The sequence below is a fragment of the Vespa crabro genome, chromosome 21 (genome assembly GCF_910589235.1).
Source record: "Vespa crabro chromosome 21, iyVesCrab1.2, whole genome shotgun sequence".
Lineage (NCBI taxonomy): Eukaryota > Metazoa > Arthropoda > Insecta > Hymenoptera > Vespidae > Vespa > Vespa crabro.
In genome coordinates this window covers 1,568,632-1,590,000 of record NC_060975.1, presented here as the reverse complement: position 1 = coordinate 1,590,000, position 21,369 = coordinate 1,568,632, and the positions used below count along the sequence as shown (strand labels likewise).

The following is a 21,369-nucleotide window of genomic DNA, read 5'->3' as shown; positions in this document are numbered from 1 at the left end:
TACGAACAGGGCAATTGCTCTCATTACGGATGACATTTAATGCCGTTATGCAAATATCAATTGTTTACACGTATGATCAAAAGAAGAATCTACTTTATCGATCGAGTCTTATCATTACTATACCTCGATTCTAATCGTACGTAATGTACATATAATAACGAGTATGTCGGAAGCGTTTATATGAGTTCATGCGATTACAGATAAGCCAGAAATTATTATCAATAAGCCATGGGTTCATGCATCGCCTGGAATTCGAACCCAATTGGATTGCAGAGTTATTGCTTGGCCAGAGGCTGAGGTGAGTTCTTTTTTTTTTTTTTTTTTACCTTTGGAAAAGAATATTTTATATTTTATTTTATTTTTCTGTCAAAGCTTTTGCACTTTTTCCTCTCTCTCTCTCTCTCTCTCTCTCTCTCTTCTTTTTAATTTTTTCCTTTTTTCACGTTGCGACGTCATATCGTCGAAAGATCAAAGTATTTGCAAGATTAAGTTGAAGACTTTTTCATTCCTCTCTTTCTCTTTCACTCTCTCCCTCTCTCTCTCTCTCTCTCTCTCTCTCTCTCTCTCAATTTTTCTTACGAAGAAGAAGAAAAAGAAAAAGAAAAAGAAGCTATATTCGCAGTTAGGTATATAAGTAAATGAAAAGCTTCGTTCGAGCCGCAAAGCAATTTCTCAAAGTTATCCCTTGAAGCCGCTAATACGTGACAAATCGATTCGTTGGAAACGTGACTCATGATAGTTCTACCTTAGGAAAAATAGTTCGAGAGGATTACGTTTGACTTTTTATACGGAAAGAGAGAGAAAGAAAGAAAGAGAGAGAGAGAGAGAGAGAGAGAGAGAGAGAGAGAGAGAGAAAGTGCGTATGTATGTGTATATATATTTTTTGGAATTTGTATCCTACGAAATAAAATTGCAATCTCTGTTTTATTGATCTTCCACCGATCGAAAATAAATACCTTTAGAAGTAAAAAAAAAAGAAAAAGAAAAAAAAGAAATGCATTCGCTTTTATCTCATTTAACATGATGATTTCTACAATTATATATGTGTATATATATATATATTATTAAATGATTTAGAAAAGATCTAGTTATAAAGTGGATACACCCGTTATATTTTTCAGGTTGAGTGGTACTTCATGAACAAGACGGTATCCTATTCAATGAGAATAGTGAAACACAGTATAGGACATAATCATAGTTTAGTAATAAGGAATGTGATAACGAAGGATTATGGATTTTATTTATGTAGAGCATCGAATTCCTTGGGAATAACCGAGGCTGCGATCGAATTATCAGGAGTAGCGAATCCTGCGATTTTCAAAGAAGCTAAGAGTATATCGAAGACTGCGTATAATTTCATTTGGGAGGTTGATTGCTATACTCCTATCGTTGAATATCAATTCTCCTTTCGTCAGTACAGGGTAAGCATACATATATATATATATATATATATTCATGAAACTTAATATGAAAATTCTAACCTAAAAATATGTCTATGAATCTATGTATACGTATGTATACATTTATATTTTACTATAAACAAAATTGATATTAAACCTTATATATTATTTATATTATATAATTTATATTGTATTAAATATTTATACTTTTACATTATAGAACTTTCTTATCAAATCACATGATTATCTAATATCGTTATAGATCTAATCGAAAATATTATCATACTAAATTATAAATTTATACATATAATATATATATAGAAATATACATATATATATATATATATATATATATATATATATGTATTATATGTATATATATTAATCATAATTAATATCGAAATATTATTGTCAGAATATTGTTCTCTTTATAACGTTAAGAAATATTTTTAATTGTTTGGTTATACGTTAAAAAAGAAATTCTATAACTAACCTTGAAAAAGAAATTGGAAATCGTCGTATATTAACGGTTCGTTCAGAAAATGTAGTTATGTCATATCGTACGTAGGTTTTATCGTTTACTATAACCATAATAGACAAACCTCCTATCCAATTTATGTAATTGATATTCACTTGATGAATACAGAAGTACGTTCACGAAGGTTCGTTCAGAGCGAGTACAACTACTACGACACATAAGTGGCATAAACTTTACATACCGAGCGGAAGCAATGCGATTGGTCCAGTACATGCTCGATCCTTCAATTTAACAGGATTGGCTGAAGCTACACACTACGAGGCTTTTGTAGTATCGAGAAATCGTTATGGTTCGAGCAGACCATCGAAAGTCATACGATTTGCTACGGAAGGTGCTCGTAAGTTAAAAAGACAAAAAAGAAAAAAAAAAGAAAATGATTAAAGAATTAAAAAAATAAATAAATCAACTTTTTTTAACTTATTCAAAATCAAAATTTAAATATAATATTCTTTATCCTTATTTCGTAGCTCCTGATGCTGAAGATTATTACAAAACGATCGATATAGTACCGGACGAAAAGATCAACACTGGTATGATGATTATCGTTGTTATTATTATTACTGTTATTAATATCTTTATGATGCTTATTATTTATGATTATTATTATTTATTTTTATCATTTAATAAAAATTATTATTATTACTTTTGTTATTTAAAAAAAGTTACATATTATTTTTATATATAACAAATTGTTAAATAATTTTATCTTTGTTTTGATCTACGTAGTAATACAAATGGCCTCGATGTCTCAACAAACCAGCACGGAAAACAATGGATGCTCTTGTGTGACGAAAGAAAGCACAGCTTTTGTCCTTTCTTTTGCCTTGTTTTTCACGAGTATGAAATTATAGACCGTCCTTTTTTTAAAGGACTATTTCTGTAAAGAAACTCACCATCTCGTTACTTCTATAAAAGGAAAAAAAAAAAGAAAAAGAAAAAGAAAATTGTCAAAATGCATACATCGGAACGAGGAAAATGAAAACGAAAAACAAAGGAAGAAAAACAAACAAGAAGAATAGAATATAATCCATACAAGTTTGATCGATCTTCATCCTATATTAGGATAGATACGTGAGGAAATTTTAATGTATTATCTTTTTTTTAGTTCTGTTGCACTGTATGTACAAATTAAAATCAAATCATATATATATATATATATATATATATATATATATATATATATATATATATATTTGTATATATGTATGTATATATATATATATATATATATATATATATATGTATGCAAGTAAACATACCTGATTTAATTATAGTGTGTAAGAGAGACCATAAGCACGTTCGTTCGTTTGCATAAAACGACATTCTGCTAATTACGAATTAATACGATACATAAATAAATTCAAACGATTACGATTGATATCCTAATTTGTAAATAGCGACGAATATTAATTATCTTTTATGTACGAAGACCTATGTAATGGGCAATCGCTTGTACGTCGCTAAAAATAAATGAAAATTATTTTATGTAAAAAAAATGTATTAAAATTTTTTTTGGTAATTAAAAAAAAAAAAAATTATTATTATTATTATTATTCTACAAGGATAGATCGAATTTATATTGCATAAAGAACAGTATCATCAAACAGTGACGACATTATTAATTAATTATCCCAAAGTAATTCCTACCTTACCATTGGTGGAACAAGTCAATTACCAACTAAATAAAAATAATCTCAGTAATACTTCTGCTTCTAGATAACAGTTTAGTCTAAAGCATAAAAAAAAAAAAAAAAAAAAAAAAAGAAAATAGAAAAGGAAGATAGAGAAGAAAGAAAATTCTAAAGAAATCTTATAATTGAGATTGTTCACAAACTTTCGTAAGATTATTCGTAGTATACGTGACATCAACGATAGATTTGGATTGAAATATGAGATATAAATTCCTATTATGCATCTATTGCATCGATGTGTTAAATTGTGCAAATAATATATCTCTCTTTATGCTTAACCTAACAATCGAATTAATGTCTGACAAAAATTTTTATATAACATAAAAATAATAGTAGATCTAATGAAAGCAAGGAAAAAGAATCTATTTAACTGATGGTAAAACAGAAATCAATTTTACCATAAAATCTAATATCATACAGTGATATAAAAAAGTGAATATTATTAGTTTGATGTTAGTTATAATTTGATGTTAATGTAGATTTTGATCGTTGATTACTAAAAATTTCAGATGTATCTATAAATTGCATAAAAAAATATTTTCAAAAATTAATTGCATAATACACGATTTACTCGAATCGAATTGATATAAAACGACCAAATCTTAAATAAATTTCACGCACGTCCATGTGTAGGCATGTAATGAGAAAAAGAAGCTTCGACTGTTCGACACGAACGCGAAATGGCGCCACTGCGCGCATCCATATATTCAAAACAAGCTTTTGTTTGCTTTAAAATTACTCATTTTTTAGATGATTTTTATAAAAAGAAAAATAACGTTTTTCCAAAATTTGCTGACTTGTTATAAAAAAAAAAAAAAAAAAAAAAAAAAAAAAAAAAAAAAAGAAGAAGAAAAGAAAAAGAAAACCTTAATCTTTCGATTGAGCGCCTTATTAATCATCAAAATCTGATAAAAATTGTGATTATGAGAAATTGATTTACAATAAGATCGAAACCCACTTATTAATTCTAAATTTAATCATCCCAATTTTGATTCGTCAACGAACAAGTAATTCATATAAAGCATTTAACTGTATGGGTATATCCATGATCCAGGAGATCTATAAAAGGAAACAGTTAAGACGTTTGAAGATCTTACATGGAGGGAAAAAAAAAATCATTATGAAATGAATTTAATTTAAACATTATACATCCTGTGACAAAAATGTAATGCTTCCATCCTTACTGCTTGTTGTTGACTGTTGGTTGTAAACTGTTCTTATTCTTTTACAGCGATTACCTTACAATTATTATTATAATAATAGTATAATATTAATATTATCATATCAGAGAAATTCACACAACCGTCCGCAGTAGTACGAAAAGGGCGAATTTTTTTTTTCTTTTTCTTTTCCTTTGTTCTTTTTTAGATTTTTTTTTTTCCTTTTTTTTTCTTTTTATTTCATTTTTTTAATATTATTCTTTTTTTCTTTTTTTCCTTTTGAATTTTAGATTCTCGTTTATGTTAAATATTTACGCTCTTTCACACGATGACTAAAACACACGTAATAAGCAGTACGTGCTTTAGCGCAAACATTCGACGACATTTGAGCGTCTGTACTGTACTGTTGTTGTTATTGTTGTTGTTGTTGTTGCTGTTGTTGTTGCTGCTGCTGCTGCTGCAGCTGCTGCTGATGATGACGATGCTGCTGCTGCTGCTGCTGCTGCTGCTGCTGCTGCTGCTACTGATACTAGTGTTGCTGCTGCTGCTGCTGCTGCTGCTGCTTGATGTTGACTTATTTTTTCTTTTCTTTTTTTTTTCTTTTTAATTGTTTTGTTTTTGTTTAGGGAAGGGAGATTGTGTTTTTCTTTTATCGCTTGATTTCTCTCAATTGCAGTGATTGTTTTGAACTCACACTTTAGGAATTATTATTCCTAATTCCTATCGGTAGCTCGAAGCTTCTCTTCGACAGCTTCTTCAGAAGCCTCCGAAAGGTCTGTCGCCTGTATATACTTTTGCACACCTACTAAGGACTTCTTCAAAGCGTCGAACGAACTCGAGTACAACATCTTCTTCTTAACTTTGGCCGTGTCAGGACACCACGACATCAAGAAGAGTTTCTGTTTTTTGGAAGCCTACAAACAAATATATACACATATAAAAATATTATGAACTAAAAAAAAAAAAAAAAAAAAGAAGAACAAAAGAACAAAATCAAAAAATATATTACATCTCCATCATTCACATAATAAATGAAGAACATTGATAATGTTGATTCAACAATATCTCATTGACAGAGAATGATAAACCTTGATAACGATTGTTCCAAGCAACTTAATCTCTTTCTCTCTAATCGTAATCTAATCATAATTAAATATCAGACACATACGTTGTAATTCTCATTATCAATCTGTTTATCATTTATTTTTTTTTTTAGCCTACTCTTGACATTTTTTTTCCTTTTAAAGAAATGAAACATTTTATAATTTTTCTTTCTCCCTCTTTCTGTCTGTCTCTTTCTCCTAAGAGATAAGACTACGTCAAATTTTCACTAACATTTTTTGACACATGTTACATAAACAGATTTAGATAACAATAATTCATATGAGTCATTTCTTTTCAAGTAAGTTGCAATATATCCATAATTTATATATCATATATATTATTTGATGAGAATAGGGAACAATGAATTTTTTCTTTTTTTCTTTCTTCTTCTTTTTTTTTTTAATTTTACATAAAAAATCCTTTCTCTTACTTCAGAAGTACCCTGACACTGGTGGGTATATTCAAAGTCGAATAGACCATAACGACATTCGCCGCTTCCACCTTTCTGCAAGTCTTCGAGGAAAGCATCGTAGGCCGCGTCACGAGGTCCAATGACTTCCACATCGATCTGTTTTTCATCTTTGATGTAAAAGATCACGTATCGGTGCTTTTTGTCCTTCTTTATTTCTTCGTACGTCGTCTTGCAGACGTCCGCCACGGTTACTCCTGACGCCTAAAAGAAATTTTTTTTTTAAGATTCCATTCTTTTTTTTTTTTTTTTTTTTTTTTTTACTAACTATTATACATATATTTGGGGCATATAATAATAATAATAATAATAATAATAATATATATATATATTATATTTTTTTTTTTTTATAAATATATATGTATATATATCATCTATAAGATATATATACATTTTTTTTTTCAATGTAAATAATAAATACAATACTTTTATAATCTTGTAAAACTCTGGAATATTCGCAGGAAAAAATCGACGAGTAGAAGACTACAAGAGAGTTGCAGTTGCATAACTGACTGAAAAGAGAGGGACATGAAAACGTTTATATAAATGAAGCGCACCTGTTGGTGTCGATATCCATCCTGAGCGCACCGCTAAAGAGAAACTTGTTTTCAAATCGAAATTGCTAAATCGTTTCTGTTCGCGATTATATTACTGAAAAATAATATGGCAAAAAAAGAAAAAGAAAAAAAAAAAAAAGAAAAGAAAAGAAAATAGGAAGGATCTATCACAAAAATATTATTGGTATATTAACGTGACATTTTGAAATGCAAAAAAGAATGAATGTGTACGGTTCTACTACGTTTACTATAACGAATTAGACGTAAAAGGAGAGACCTAAACTGACAAAAAAAGAAAAGAAAGAAAGAAAGAAAATAAAAGAAGAAAAGAAAAAGATAAGAATATTCATATTGATGTGATAAAATTCGGCGAAGATCGAACATTTTTCAAGCTCGATCTCGGTTGAAAAACTTGGTCGAATGTTACAGGAATAAATACTTCCCACGCACGGAATCATCCACTAACTCTAAAAGAGAGATTCGAGAGATAGAGAAGATCAGTTTCTAAAGTTATACCCTCGCGCTTACTTGCAAGAACACGTGCCCATGAATCGACAAGAAGAATACGATGAGAGGAAGGAGAAAACTTCGAAATGAACGACGATATATTACATGCATAAAAATTTGTATGGAAAAAAAAAAGAAAAAAAAATCAAAAATCAACAATAATAATAAAATTTTTTTAAATAATTCCTCGTCTCTAATCGTGTAACATTTATCATCGGTTGATAAGGCAGGTCAATACAATTATCGACGATTAAATTATTCGATGACACATTTGTAATTTTTTATTACAAGATGGTATTAATACGATTTCTCGAACGACTTCAGTAAACAAATAAACATATAAATACATTCATATATATATAAATTATATATATATATATATAATATGTATATATGTATATATATTTACAAAAAGTATAGAGTGAAAGGTTCAAATCCTTTTCGATCCTGATCAAGTAAGTAGATAAGAGAATGAATGTAAAAATCATCGATTTGGAAATAAGCTTTCTCAAATTATCGTAGAAACGATCAAGAAATGTTACGACATTAAAGCAAAGCCTTAATGCTTTCTCGTTTCTAATCTAACCTATACGTACATATATACATACATACATACACACGCATACACATACACGCACATATGTACGCACCTTCCTTTTATTTTATTCTAATTTTATCTTGATTTAATTTAACGATAACTGTTAGAAAAAGGAAAAAAAATTGGAGTTTATTCTGGAATAAACGTTGGCGTTTCATCGACGTTGAGTATCTCTATCACTATCTCTTTTTCTCTTTCTCTCTCTCTCTCACTCTCTCTCTCACTCTCTCTCGACTGCTAACGTGTGTCATTTAGTATAGCAATGAGTCACACCGACGTACTAAACAGAGAGAAAAAGAGAGAGACAATAAAAGCATGCATTGTTTCCTCGGGCCACAAGCAAGCAGCAACCAAGTCTGACATTGCAATGCAAAGATAGATATTACTATATATCGGTTCTTTGAATCAAAGAAACTAACTTATTGATCCTCAAAAGGCATCGACGGGAATGATTTTGACTAACGTTGTCTTGACTACGCGCCCGCGTACTATTCTCCTTTATACGTTTACATTCTCCATATGTATGTACATATATATTATGTATGTATGTATATGTATATATTTATAGATATATTACATTATTCGTTTGCTCGTTTATATATTTAAGATATCATATTTTTGAACAAATAAATTCGATGATATTCGAAGTTTAATTCTACGTTTATATTTTATTCGGAACTTCTCCTCTGACGAACGTCTTCAGGAATTCGATGACATTGGTTGTTCCTTTCTGCCGATAATAATTCTAAAACGAAATTGATATACAAAATTTTTTTTTTTTTTTTTTTTTTTTTTTTTTTTTTTTTTTTTTTTTTAAGGAAAAGACTTGTTAATAATACATACATTTTACATACAAATTAAAAAAATAAAAAAAAATGAATAAGTTAAATGATGACGGCGATATTATATACTTAACCTATTAAAAATATATATTAATGAAATATCGAATAATTTTCTAAATATAATCTACCAACTTACAAACAATTAAATTAAATGAATAACCATCTCTTCATTTATTACAAGTGAAAAATAGAACTAAAATATACGCATCACGAGAAATAACAAGATAAGATTAGAACCGAGTATCTTGTGTAGGTTATGAATGTATGTATTTATGTATATATGTATGTATCTATCTATATGTACGACAAGAATAATATCTATTTAGGAAAAATAAAAATAAAAAAGAAAAACGAAAAAGAAAAATAAAAAAGGAAAAAAAAAATTAAAAATAAATACAGAAAGCGTTTGGATTATGACGAGTAAAAAATGCATACTACATTGATCACGGATTATGCACTAATTAATATATCAACGAAAGGAATATCTGTCTATGAAAGAAGAAAAAAAAAAGTGGGCGAAAAAGAAAAGGAAAAAAGAAAGAAAATGTTTCACACTATATTGCTAATATAGGTTATGTACTGGCTTATAAATTAACAGGAATAATATATGTCCTTAGAAAAATATGAAATACATATATAAAATGAAATATATATATATATATACATATATATATAAAGAGTGTGCTGCGATTATGGCGGTGTGACCAAAAGGATAATAAACGTACGCTCGAAGGACACACATACAGACATATATACACTATGTATACACATATCGTGCAAGCTGGGATGCAGTTCCTCGGTCGATATTTCGTGCTACGGCTATGGTTAGGAATACACTTGGCTCCCTCTAGGACGTACTGTAAACGCCCTTTACGTGAACAACTGTCCTCATCCTCGTCGTCATGTCGTCGTCGTGTCTTTTCCCTTATGTACCGCCTTATATATATATTATATATATATACACATACATATATACACACATACATATAAACGAAAAGAGTAACGTGTTTGTAAGAGTGCGTGTACGACGCAAGGTCAAACGGAAGATGATTCACCACGCGCAAAGCAGAGGCGTGCGCATCGTTAGATGTTTCTTTCTCTCTAATCACATACATAAAATGTATGTATATACATATATATATATATATATATCATTCATCATACAACTCACTTGCACTCTGTCGATTTTCTATTTCTTTTTTGTCTTCCTTTTCATATTCATAATCATCTTTCAATCTCTCTTCTAACGTGCATCCCATTTTCTTCCTTTCTCCACCATCTTCCTTTTTATCCCCTCCACGGTTCTACCGGCGTAACGAATTCGACCGAAGATAGCCGATAACGGAATAAGGACAATGTCACGGATCAAAATTCATATATATCTCTATCGAAAATATCTCGAATATCGATGCATCATATAATTTACTTATTCCTTCTTTTTTTTTATCATAATACCGCTATGTATGTGTGTGTGTGTTTATGTATGCATGAATGTAAAATAGATTTGGTATTTATTTAAATAAAAAATTAATTGTATTCTACACAGCTATATTCACATTATCGTTTCATGAAATATTGATCTCTCTATTTGTCATATGCTATTCGAAAATGTAAGTTTTGCTATGCTATGAAAGACTCATGATTAAATAAAGTTCGTGAATCGTGTCATTTAAACATCTATTTCATGTATCGCTAAGCAAAGAAAAGAACAGAACAAATAAAAGCGATCTAATAAAACAATTGATCTATCTGGGTGTGTATTGCTGCATCTCTCTCTCTCTCTCTCTCTCTCGAAGTTCGATTGTTCGATTCGAATATATATATATATGTTTCTTATGAACCTCCTTTTAACAACTTGATGAGCGTAATATTATTTTAAAGAACCATTCATCAAATGTGTTTAAAAATTTTACACGAAGAAGACTCGTCACGTATTCCATTTAGAAGATAACATTAGTCATTCATCGTTAGAAACCACTTACAATTTCATAGAATCATTGCAACGAGATATCTTTATATAATCTTTTTAAAATTATTAGAAGAAAAAAGAAAGAAAGAAAGAAAAAAAAAAGTACGTACGAAATAGGTTAGATTTTCGTTGAAGAATTACAAGTTTTTTTTTCTAACGTTGTATACAAAATATATATCTAAACGAAAATACACAATCTAATAAAAAATTCTAAATAATTGAGAGAGATTAGAATGAGTGAAAGAAAATTCTTAGTTCATTAAATTAATACGAGAAGCACAATTGAGCAATGAACTAATCAACCGATCGGTCGGGACGTCAGTGAACTTTGAGAGTCACTGTCCGACATAAGACAGAGAGAGAGAGAGAGAGAGAGAAAGAGAGAGAGAGAGATACGGTCGACCTCCTTATACACGGTGGTGTCGTAGACGAATTTTTCCTTCCCTCTATTCAACTTTTCTAGTTCATTGTCACGTCATTCATTCCAAGTAATATAAGAAAATAAATACACATTTCGCGACCATGAAATTCGTTCGGAGAAACAAGTTTTTATATAGCTTCTAATGCGCGCCCTTTTTTCCTCCATTGTGACCAACTTCATTGTGGTTTTTGTCGCTCGTCCCTCATGATCACTAAAACGACCAAATTCCTTCTCTTTTCGATAATTTATAAAATTACAAAAGAAAAAAGAAAAAAAAAACCATCATTTTACTGATTGCTTTTCAATGTCAATCGTCGTCGAATAAAATTCGTTTTCTCTCTCTCTCTCTCTCACAAAGAGAGAGAGAGAGAAAAAGAGAGAAGACACGACACTCACTAGCAACAAAATACCGCGAATGAACGCATGAGAGTGAGAGAGAGAGAGAGAGAGAGAGAGAGAGAGAGAGAGCACATAGCGCGGCGACAGAGAAAAATAGATTTTGGCGGAGCAAGAATTTCTTGGAATAGGAATACGATAATAATAGTTGTGTAGTGCCAGTGTGCGTTACGATCCAAATTGAAACGCTCTCTTTCTCTCTCTCTCTCTCTCTCTCTCTATCTCTGTTTCCCTCAAAAAAGCTCTTCAAACTAATAAAGAAATTCCCCCTTTTCCCCCAAAAATAAAAAGAACAAAAAATAAAAAGAAAAAAAAAAAAAAAGACGGACGGTCTCTAATAACATTCTTTTTAACATCATTCAAATATCCCGCCATTGCCTTCATATCTCTTTTCAGATTCTATATTATCGATCGTAACGGAGTTTTCAAATCGCACATGACAAACTTCTTGACTTTCGTGGAGAGAGAGAGAGAGAGAGAGAGAGAGAGAGAGAGAGAGAGAGAAAACTTTCACGATATCTAAACAAACACACATTGATAAGAAACGAAACGAAACGAAACGAGACGAGACAAGACGAAACGAAGGAAACAAAGTTTCTAAATATCGATGAAAGCATAATTTCAAGCAAATGTCAAAACGCGTCTCGAGCATTTCTCTCTCTTTTTCTTTTCGTCCTACCTTTGTTCCATCTCTTTCTTTTTCTTTCTCTTTTTCTCGAACGGCTCTATTCGCCGCGTCTCGTACGCGTCTGAAAATATCCAGGCTACCATAAGAGCAGAAGGAGGGGAGGAGCAGGAGGAAGGGAGAGGAGGTGGAGCATCAGAGGAAGCGAAGGGAAAATGGTCGCGCGAAACGTTCGGCAATACTGAATACTTCTCTCTCTCTCTCTCTCTCTCGTCCCTCACCTCCTCTTACTCTTCTACACCCACAGTGTACTCTCCTCATCGTCTTACAAACTCGTCCAACACACACTGATCGCATTTCGATTCGTTTGAGGCTTGCATATCGTTAACGGTACGACATCCATCTTTTTTTGTGTTGATATTTCGCATCTGTTCTCTCTCTCTCTCTCTCTCTCTCTCTCTCTCTCTCTCTCTCTCTCTCTTTCTCTTTCCATTTCTTTATCGAGCGATACAATCTTCGTTCAAGTAACGAAGGAAGGATAATAAAGTCATCGCGAAAGATTTTTATCGGAGAATCATTCGGCTACGTATATAACAATAAATGTCGATACAGTCAATGATGACTTGTCCTCGATGATTCGTTGAGAATCGCTTCAGCGAACTCAATGACAGCTCTCGGCTTGGCTAGTACGTAACAAAAATCAACTAGAGAGACAGAGACAGAGAGAGACAGACAGAGAGAAAGAGAGGGGGGAATATCACAAGAGATGGCAACGAACGCGAATCACGAAGAACGAATTTAACGATAGAAACGTAGAATAGAAATAGCAATGAAATTTCATGAAAATTCACAACTACATAATATATAATTTTTAAATAATCCGTTCGGTTAAAAGTATCGAAGTAGGAATCTGACGAATTTCATTGGCCGTTCGACGCACCATCGTACAGAAAGATTCTAATTCGACACTTATTTCATGGAGGATCAATGATTATTCCAAAAGAAGAAGAAAAAGAAATTTTCTTTCTTTTGAGAGATAGAGAGAGAGAGAGAGAGAGAGAGAGAGAGAGAGAAAGAGAGAGGAGAGAGAGAGAAAGAGAGAGAAAGACGAAGAAAGGATCTTGAGAGAGAGAGAGAGAGAGAGAGAGAGAGAGAATGAGAAAAGAAAGGTAATAAAGACAAAAAAGAGAGAAGAGAACCCCCGCCTGGACCACAACCGGCAGAAGAGGAGAGTCTCCCCTAACCTCCCAATGTCGAGGGTAAAGCTACAAGAAAGTTTACAAATCAATCGAATATATCTTGTTCTCTTATGAAAACGGAACATAAAGTGAGAAAGAGAGACAAAAAGAGAGAAATATTAATATTGCGTTCGAATAAGGAATGAATAATCGAGCGGATGGTTCTGTGCCGCGGTATATCCGCCGGTTGCAGAAATGGCGACCGGCGGCGGCGCGTCCGCCGCGGCCATAACCACAAAAGCGAATCGGTGTACGACGATGACGAAAAGAGTATTCTACGTTTGACGAAAATACGGTTGAACTTCTCGGACGAACTCGATAAATGTATCGCGAGTCTTCTAAAATTATTATTATCATCATTATTATTATTATTATTATTATTATTATGATTATTATTATTATTATTATTTTTATTATTATTACTATTATAATTGTTATTGTTAATGTTATACATATATATATATGTGTATATATTTGTAGATAATATTTACCATTTTTTCGTGTAGGAGTGAAGCGGTGGGTTAGGAATCGCGCAACGAAGGACTCGAACTCAACCCGTCTCGAAAGTAACACACTCGCGGTGGCCTCGGCTCCGGGTAGAACTGGATAAGGCGCAGTGTGTCCAGTCGCCGGGGGTCGCGACACACGAAGGAACGAGAAGGGAGGAGGCCTCCCTTCCCTCTTCCTCCCTCTCCCACTCTCGAGCAAACGAACGAGTGAGCGAGCGAAGCGCGTTCTTCCTTCATCTTCTCTCTCTCTCTCTCCCCTTTTCACTCCTCTTTCTCTCTCACTCTCTCCCCTTTTCACTCCTCTTTCTCTCTCTCTCTCTCTCTCTTCCCACTCCAGTCATGGCTCTTTGCCTCTCCACGAATCCTGTATTCCTACGCCTGCGCGCGCGCACTCCAATTGGCGGATAAGTCTCGATTGGCCCGTTGCGTCTACTTCTCGTGCAACTGCGAAAGCTCTCTCTCTCCCTCTCTCTCTTTCTTTCCATCTATCTATCTCTCTATCTCTCTATCTTTTTCTCTCCCTCTCCCTTTATATTCTCTATCTTTTCTCACCTTCTTTCCTTCTTCTATTTTCCAATTTGACAAGAAAAATCGCGATCGACTGTTTGTAAGAATGGGATCCTGAGAAAATATCGCATATCATTCAGAGAAAATATTGTTAATAACGTGAATATATATGTCGAATATTTCATTCGTTCGATGAAAACTCTCAAGTCATACAACATTCTCTTTGATTAATTTTGTAAATGCTTAAGCATCGTTGCTATTATTACGTTCCTGGATCTCGTGTGGAGATCGATCTGTGAACGAGGTAAACGTATGTATATATTCGGGTTGCCTCGTCGTGTCTCGTCGGATCGATCGCGCAGCGCGGCCGATGACACGGAATTCATTGGAATTAGTCATCGGTAGGACGTACCACTCGTACTAGCCAATCGTTGCATGGGACGTGGGGAAATTACCTTATATGGGCAGCGCCGTGCAAACGACCCGTACGCACGACTCTATCGCATCTTCTCGACTGCGCAGGTTACCGCCATCTTTGCGCGCGCATTTACGCGGGAAAGTCGATACCGCGAAATATGAATTTTTCGTTTCTCCTAAAGAAGCCTCTGTAACAAAATTTATTATTATATGTATTATAATGGCAATTTTTATTTTTTTTATTAGTACTATTATTATTTCGGCAAATAAAGGATGAACAAGTAATATTTATATGGTGTTTTTCTTTTGGATTATATTAATATAATACTGACGCCAATTTTATAGAGATTATCGATAATGATACTTAATAATATGATTATAAAGTCGAACAGTATTTTACAATCCAAATGAAAAATCATCGATTATTAATTATGTTAAAACAGTTACATAAATTTGAATAACATGCCTTGTAACAAATATATCACATATCTAAATAAAATAATTAACATATAGATAATCAAAGAGTCTACAAAGATTTCTTTAAATTGTATAAGAGTTAATTGCAATGGCAAATTGCAAATCCTTTAAATTTTAATACTTAAAGTTATTACTTAAATGTAAAATTTTATGAACAATTAGATCATATCTTTCTAACGGATCTATAACTTAGATTTATTTTACAGTATTGTGTATATAGCATCATATTTTGGAGTATATTTTAAAGAAGTATTCAAGATCCTCTAATCGCTTTTCTGCGATCTTTTTCTCTCTACAAATATTTATGTATCTATATATATATATACATATATATATATATATATATATATGTATATATATGTATATATATTTACAAAATTATATTTGATAATCGTCAAATATTCATTCGTATATATATGTATATGAATTTTTTTGCTCCCTACAAAAATTATACAAATAAGAAATCACTCCTTCAAAAGCAATAACTAATGTTCCTAATAATTTGTCTATATAATGTTAATCCTTTAACTGTATGAATATAATTATTATTATTTTTTTATTTTTTAATACCATGTTGTGTTCAAAACTTAACATAGTTATTCGAAACGTTCTTTGAGAATGTTTACTTTTCTGTATATCAATTTTGATCTTTATTAACTTTGTTTCGAATACTATTTGTTATCATAAAATTAACAAAGGAAAAAAAATAGAGTTCAATCACATACACATGCTACTAACAGTTAAAGAATTAATTACACAGCCATTGATTATATATGCACATATATAGTTGCGTATGTCTATACATATACAAAAGTGAATTTTTATTTTAGTTTTTTTTTCTTTTTTTTTTTTTTTTACAATAAATCAATTACATTTGATATTTGTAATAATACAATATCATAATCCTTAAATTGATACGCATTTGCAATGTGTCATGTATTTTAATGATCACATAGAGAAACTATTTCATTTTAATTCATGAAATATAGTTTGGAAACATTTAAATAATTATAAAACTTCTGTCATTTCCAAGATATTTACAAAGTTCATTAATAGCATTGAGTACTGGTATAGTCATATTTCGACGAGGTACAAAACTTTAATTGAAGATATGAGAATTTTTCTTTATTAAAGATACCATGTTCCTTTGAATATAGTTACATATTAAAAAGATATTAATCATTATATTTTTGTATGTAGATAATGTAGATAAAAATAATTTTCTTCAATAATACAATTTTTTTTTTTTATAAGTAATTCCTAATAGCATAAATTTTCGATTATTACTGTATTTCACCAATCGTGATTATCTTAAGCATTTCATAACACTTTCAAAAAAAAAGAAAAAAAAAAAAAAAGAAAGAAAGAAGAAAGAAAAAGGAAAGAAAAACTTAAATTGTTACCATTGCTATTGATAAAATTGTCAAGATGGCATAATATTTCGAATAAAAATTTATGTTAAAAACTTATTTACAAAATTTTTTTTAAAAATATGTCATTTTTTAATCTTTTCATCAATTATTAACGTTAATAACATCGATATAATATCAATACCACAAAAAAGAAAAAAAAAGAAAACAATAAAGATAACTACTAGAATTATACAAAATCTTCATTGGAAGATTATACAATTGATAGCATGGTAGAACTATTAAATTTAATAGCTATTTATACTAAAGTTTCATATGTAGTATCTCGTAGTGGAATAATTACAAATTCTATTATGAATAATATAAAAATTTCATGATTGAGAGAGAGAGAGAGAGAGAGAGAGAGAGAAAGAGAGAGAGAGAGAGAGAGAGAAAGAAAGAGAGGGAAATTATATATGAATATGAAATACATAATTAATTAGTAGTAGAAGTATACGCATGAGTACTTACAAGAAAAATATTAGGACACGCAATCCTATATATCTTTATTATAAAATATCTTGCCACTTTTTTCCTTTTAATTTAATTTATTTCATTTTAATTTATCGTCTAGTTATAGAAATGAATATGTGTGTGTGTGTGTGTGTGTGTGTATGAGCTAAAACTTTTCTAAATTTATGATGAAATTTAAAAAAGAAAAAGTGGAACTAAGAATTTCTTTCAACATCCAAATGGTAATGCTATGTACCATTTTTTTTCTTTTCTTTTTTTCTATTTTTTTTTTCCTTTTTTTTCTTTTTTTTTTTCTTTTTTTTTTTTTAAGTACTTATAAGCTTATTATTCAAAAAAAGTATTCTTATAATAATACCGACAACCTCTCTTCATGTTTACTAAGAAATCTTTCTCTCAATAATAGCAATATGATCTCTCTCTATAATAATCATTTAAAAAGATAATAATCATTATGATGAGCAGCTAGCAATACTATAATTTTGTCCTTCTTTCAATAGTGACAAAAATAGCTAAGATATTTATATCGGTTATTATAACATAACGTTGATAAATTAATTTCAGCATTATTCAGTCTAAGGTAAATAAACTGTTAGATAAGTCCACGTTTCTTCTTATAATCTTCTAAATTTAAGGATCGGCGAGGTCCTGTATCCTTAATATTACTGACAGGTTTGGGTAAAACGCTAACGGGATTATCTGAAAATAAAAAAAAATTTTATATATAATTTCTACGAATTAATGGAAGACAATTAAAATATTATCATTGACTTACTTGGGATTGGTACTTCTAAATCTATTGTGATATCAAAATCATGAGCATTGAACAAATCTTCAGTGCTTTGTTTTTTCTTTACTTCTTGACCATTTTCTTTTTCATTTCCAATTGAAATAGAGTCACCAATTTGTTGAGAACCTGACTTTTCATTTGCTCCAGTCGCAGAAGGTGTATCCTCATCGTCAGGTTTATAAACCATCCTTGGTTTCGTACTACGTCTAGTGAATGGATCGTCTACTTTCTTCCCCTTATTAGCTTTTATTTCTTCCTAATAAATTCAAAATATTACATAATGTAAAAGTTGAATTTCTTAAAAAAAAAAAAAAAAAAAAATATGTCTTAGTTATGTTAAGAATGTTACTGTGATATTACCATAATAGCTTTTTCTGCTTCTTCAACATTCTTTTTCCTATTACGGTCATTTATGTACGAGATACTTGATATTGTTGCTGTTCGCATTTTATCAAGTTCAGAAGCACGTTCTTCTAGTTCACTCAATTCTTGATTAAGACGACTTGCAGTTTCATCGTCTCCTCTACAATTGGCTGCATCTCTTTCGCGCATTAATTGTGCTTTTTTCATCGCATAATTATACGGGGTTTGTTTAAATCTTTCTTTTTCTCTTACTATTTTTTCAATATCCTCCTCTTTGAATTCGTATACTAAGGCCTCCTTAATGTCCTTCAATTTTTGTTCTACTTCATCGAATGTAGGCATTGATATCCCTTGCAAAGCACATGTCTCTTTCCATTTAAAGAATTCAGATTCTGTGAATTCTTGATTCGATACGAATTCTAATCTAAATACACGTTCCTGAGCACCATGTCTTAATTTCAATCCTTTGTTTGTTCTTGTACCACCTAATTGATAAATTTTACCAGTCTCACAAACTCCGCTGATCTCTGCTACTCTATAAACCGCCTTGCCATTATTATTTCCAATGCCAATTCTAACAAAGCAACCTTGTACAACCCGATCGAAAAATGGAAGATGAACAAATCTTTCCATTTTATGGCGAGATAATCTGATTTTGTTCAAATCTTCTTTAGTACTGACGTATAATGGTTTTTTCGGTTTAGCTTTGTTACTGGTCACAGATCTAATGTTTAGAAAGAAGTTTAATTAAAATAATTTCCTTTGAAATGTTTTTGTAAATATAAGAATACTAACTTTTTGTCATTATCAGAATCAGAATCCCTACTTTCGCTGGAAGATGACCTTTGATGTGATGCTGGCTTACTTGTTTCCTCTTCTCCACTGTCCGAAGAACCACTGTCGTCGGAATAAATATCTGAAGCTTTCAACTTTGTCTTATTCGCACCTCCTTTATGATCATCTTCTAATTCCTCCTCTTCTATATCTTTTGATTGTTGTTGTTGCTGCTCTATTCGTTGCTTTTCTTTTTCCTCTAAAAAATAAATGTACAAGCTTTTTCCAATTCACACAATATACAATTAAACTTAATTATATTATAATATATTTTATTAAATAATACAATTTACCTCTTTCTTTCTTTTCTTCACGTCTTGCCTTCAGCAAAGACATTGCATGAAACTTTTTATCTTGTTTCTCCTCTATTGTCTTCTTACGATCTTTACTTCTCTCCTTAGGATCCGGTGCTCTATCTATCTTTTTATCTTCCACACCCTTTTCCTTCTTCTTTGATTCCTTTTGCTTCTTGAGTTCTTGTTTCTTTGCCATTCTCAATTTTTTCTCTATTTCAAATCTAGTTTTCATAATTTCTCTTTGTTCTATCCGTTTAAAAATTTCTTGTTCTCTTTCTTTTTCAGTCATTTGTGCTAGTCTCGCTTGATCTTCCGCATCTCCCATTAATTTGTCGTCATAACCATCATTAAATTCCTCTTGACTAGAATCCGAAACGCTTGCATCAGAATCTGAGACTTCACCTGTCATAATGAAACGCTTTTTATTAAAATATAAACGAAACTTGTTTACTTGAAAATAGACGATTAATTTAAATAATTTAACATACCTTCCTCTGGTTCTGAAACTTTTGTAGATTCCTTTTCACTTCCACTATCTTCGCTACTAGATTTTGTCATCTTTCGTTTACTTCTTTTAGTCGGTGCTTTTTTCTTTTTACTCTTTCCAGTTTTTGCTCCCCAATCATCGTCAGAATCTGATGTATCAGAATCATGCCTGACGTCTTTCTTAGCGACATTGTTGTCTTCATTGGATTGAGAGTCATCTTGAGATTTACCTTTCTTCTTCTTGGCAAGTGACAGTAGATCCTACATTTATAAAGATATTTATCAAACGGACAATTCTATATACTCTTCGTTTAAATATTATCTCGCATATTCGTTTTAAGAATAGATGAAAATACACAGTAGTCATGCTGTATATTGTTAATAATAAGTGTTGCCAATAATAAATGCATATATATATATATATATATATATATATATATATATGTATATATACACATGTAAGGAAAAAAACATATATGAAGAAATAAATCTAACATATATGAAGATCTAAAATCACATAATCTATAAAACAATAAAATATAAAATGATTGCTTGCCTTAAATCGATATTGGAATAAGAAGCATTAGTTTATTTCAAAATTGGTAGGAGACTTTAAAGAAAAAGAAAAGTGATAATAGCATATCGTGAAGTAGGTTATACGAAACCATTCGATGTATCGCATTGTTCCTTGGTCAAAAAGATTAATAATGCATTAACAATTTGGCTACGGGTTAAATTATTAATAGTTATTAAATTTTCATTTTCATAATGATAAAAATAAAAACGTTTCCTTTTATAAGAGAATGACACAATATCGACAAGATAGTATGTGTGATTTGTATATAAGGTTATATTATTTACATTATCCAAATCCGAGCCACTTTCCGATGCGCTGCCACTACTTTCAGAATCTATTAATGCTTGATTCTTTCTTTTCGGCATCGTCACGTTAATATTCGCGCGAATATCGTGGAAAACTCACGCCCTCCCGACAAAGAACAATCTAACTTCATGCAAGGAGAATAAATAAGCTAGGAAGAGACCAGCGCGGGAACGTCGATGCCAAACGACGAGGCTGTGTTTATCGGTACTACAGGTCTTGCAGGTAGTAGAAACACACAAGTCACATATTACTATACGCAACAATGGCAGAATTATTTTTATACATTGGAAAAATTTAAATAATATATTATAATATTATTGATATATATATATATATATATATATTTTTTTTTTCAAATAATATTATATAATATTGCATTAATCAAATGTTTCATTTCTTTTATTATTCTTTT

General features: G+C 30.9%; 4 protein-coding genes across 8 annotated transcripts in view; 1 reads left to right on the top strand and 3 right to left on the bottom strand.

The window, feature by feature from the left end:
- The window catches only part of LOC124431438, a 24,788-nt gene extending 22,748 nt beyond the window's left edge, over positions 1-2,040 (bottom strand). For both annotated transcript variants that reach the window (XM_046979364.1, XM_046979365.1), the window contains exon 1: positions 1,894-2,040. In XM_046979364.1, the coding sequence (XP_046835320.1) occupies positions 1,894-1,991 (98 nt within the window). In that variant the 5' untranslated portion in view covers positions 1,992-2,040. The remainder of the gene's footprint in view (positions 1-1,893) is intronic.
- Positions 1-2,880, top strand: part of LOC124431436 (limbic system-associated membrane protein-like) — a 9,699-nt gene extending 6,819 nt beyond the window's left edge. Inside the window, exons 6-10 of the mRNA XM_046979362.1 lie at positions 201-298; positions 1,122-1,421; positions 2,047-2,275; positions 2,406-2,468; positions 2,665-2,880. Coding sequence (XP_046835318.1) covers positions 201-298; positions 1,122-1,421; positions 2,047-2,275; positions 2,406-2,468; positions 2,665-2,789 — 815 coding nt within the window. The 3' untranslated portion in view covers positions 2,790-2,880. The remainder of the gene's footprint in view (positions 1-200; positions 299-1,121; positions 1,422-2,046; positions 2,276-2,405; positions 2,469-2,664) is intronic.
- Positions 2,881-4,744: 1,864 nt separating this feature from the next.
- Positions 4,745-14,239, bottom strand: LOC124431439 (cofilin/actin-depolymerizing factor homolog). Of its 4 annotated transcripts, none has more exons than XM_046979369.1 (4): positions 11,345-11,374; positions 6,920-6,952; positions 6,324-6,566; positions 4,745-5,703 (listed from the first exon to the last, which is right to left on the bottom strand). In XM_046979369.1, the coding sequence occupies exons 1-4, from the start codon at positions 11,357-11,359 to the stop codon at positions 5,503-5,505; spliced, it is 492 nt and encodes a 163-aa protein (XP_046835325.1). In that variant the 5' UTR covers positions 11,360-11,374; the 3' UTR covers positions 4,745-5,502. The 4 variants fall into 4 exon arrangements, with proteins under 4 accessions (XP_046835325.1, XP_046835322.1, XP_046835323.1 ...); XM_046979366.1 differs by lacking the exon at positions 11,345-11,374 and adding an exon at positions 9,592-9,867; XM_046979367.1 differs by lacking the exon at positions 11,345-11,374 and adding an exon at positions 9,611-9,631.
- A 994-nt stretch (positions 14,240-15,233) lies between these two features.
- Positions 15,234-21,169, bottom strand: LOC124431435 (RNA polymerase-associated protein RTF1 homolog). Its single transcript, XM_046979361.1, has 7 exons — positions 20,936-21,169; positions 20,077-20,335; positions 19,586-19,990; positions 19,254-19,491; positions 18,456-19,182; positions 18,081-18,351; positions 15,234-18,004 (listed from the first exon to the last, which is right to left on the bottom strand). Exons 1-7 carry the CDS (start codon positions 21,014-21,016, stop codon positions 17,898-17,900), a joined length of 2,088 nt encoding a protein of 695 aa, XP_046835317.1. The 5' UTR covers positions 21,017-21,169; the 3' UTR covers positions 15,234-17,897.
- Positions 21,170-21,369: the final 200 nt, after the last annotated feature.

What these genes read in the sequence shown, in the direction of transcription:
- LOC124431439 (XM_046979366.1), bottom strand. Translation starts at nt 9,852, where the DNA reads ATGTATGTGTGTATATATGTATGTGTATATATATATAATATATATATA. An exon ending in TGTATGTGTGTCCTTCGAGC is followed by an intron (nt 6,953 to 9,591) that starts GTACGTTTATTA and finishes GTTTCTCTTTAG; the next exon opens with CGGTGCGCTCAGGATGGATA. An exon ending in AGTGTCAGGGTACTTCTGAA is followed by an intron (nt 5,704 to 6,323) that starts GTAAGAGAAAGG and finishes ATTTGTTTGTAG; the next exon opens with GCTTCCAAAAAACAGAAACT.
- LOC124431435 (XM_046979361.1), bottom strand. Translation starts at nt 21,016, where the DNA reads ATGCCGAAAAGAAAGAATCAAGCATTAATAGATTCTGAAAGTAGTGGC. An exon ending in AGTTTCAGAACCAGAGGAAG is followed by an intron (nt 19,991 to 20,076) that starts GTATGTTAAATT and finishes TCATTATGACAG; the next exon opens with GTGAAGTCTCAGATTCTGAT. An exon ending in AAGCAGAAAAAGCTATTATG is followed by an intron (nt 18,352 to 18,455) that starts GTAATATCACAG and finishes TGAATTTATTAG; the next exon opens with GAAGAAATAAAAGCTAATAA.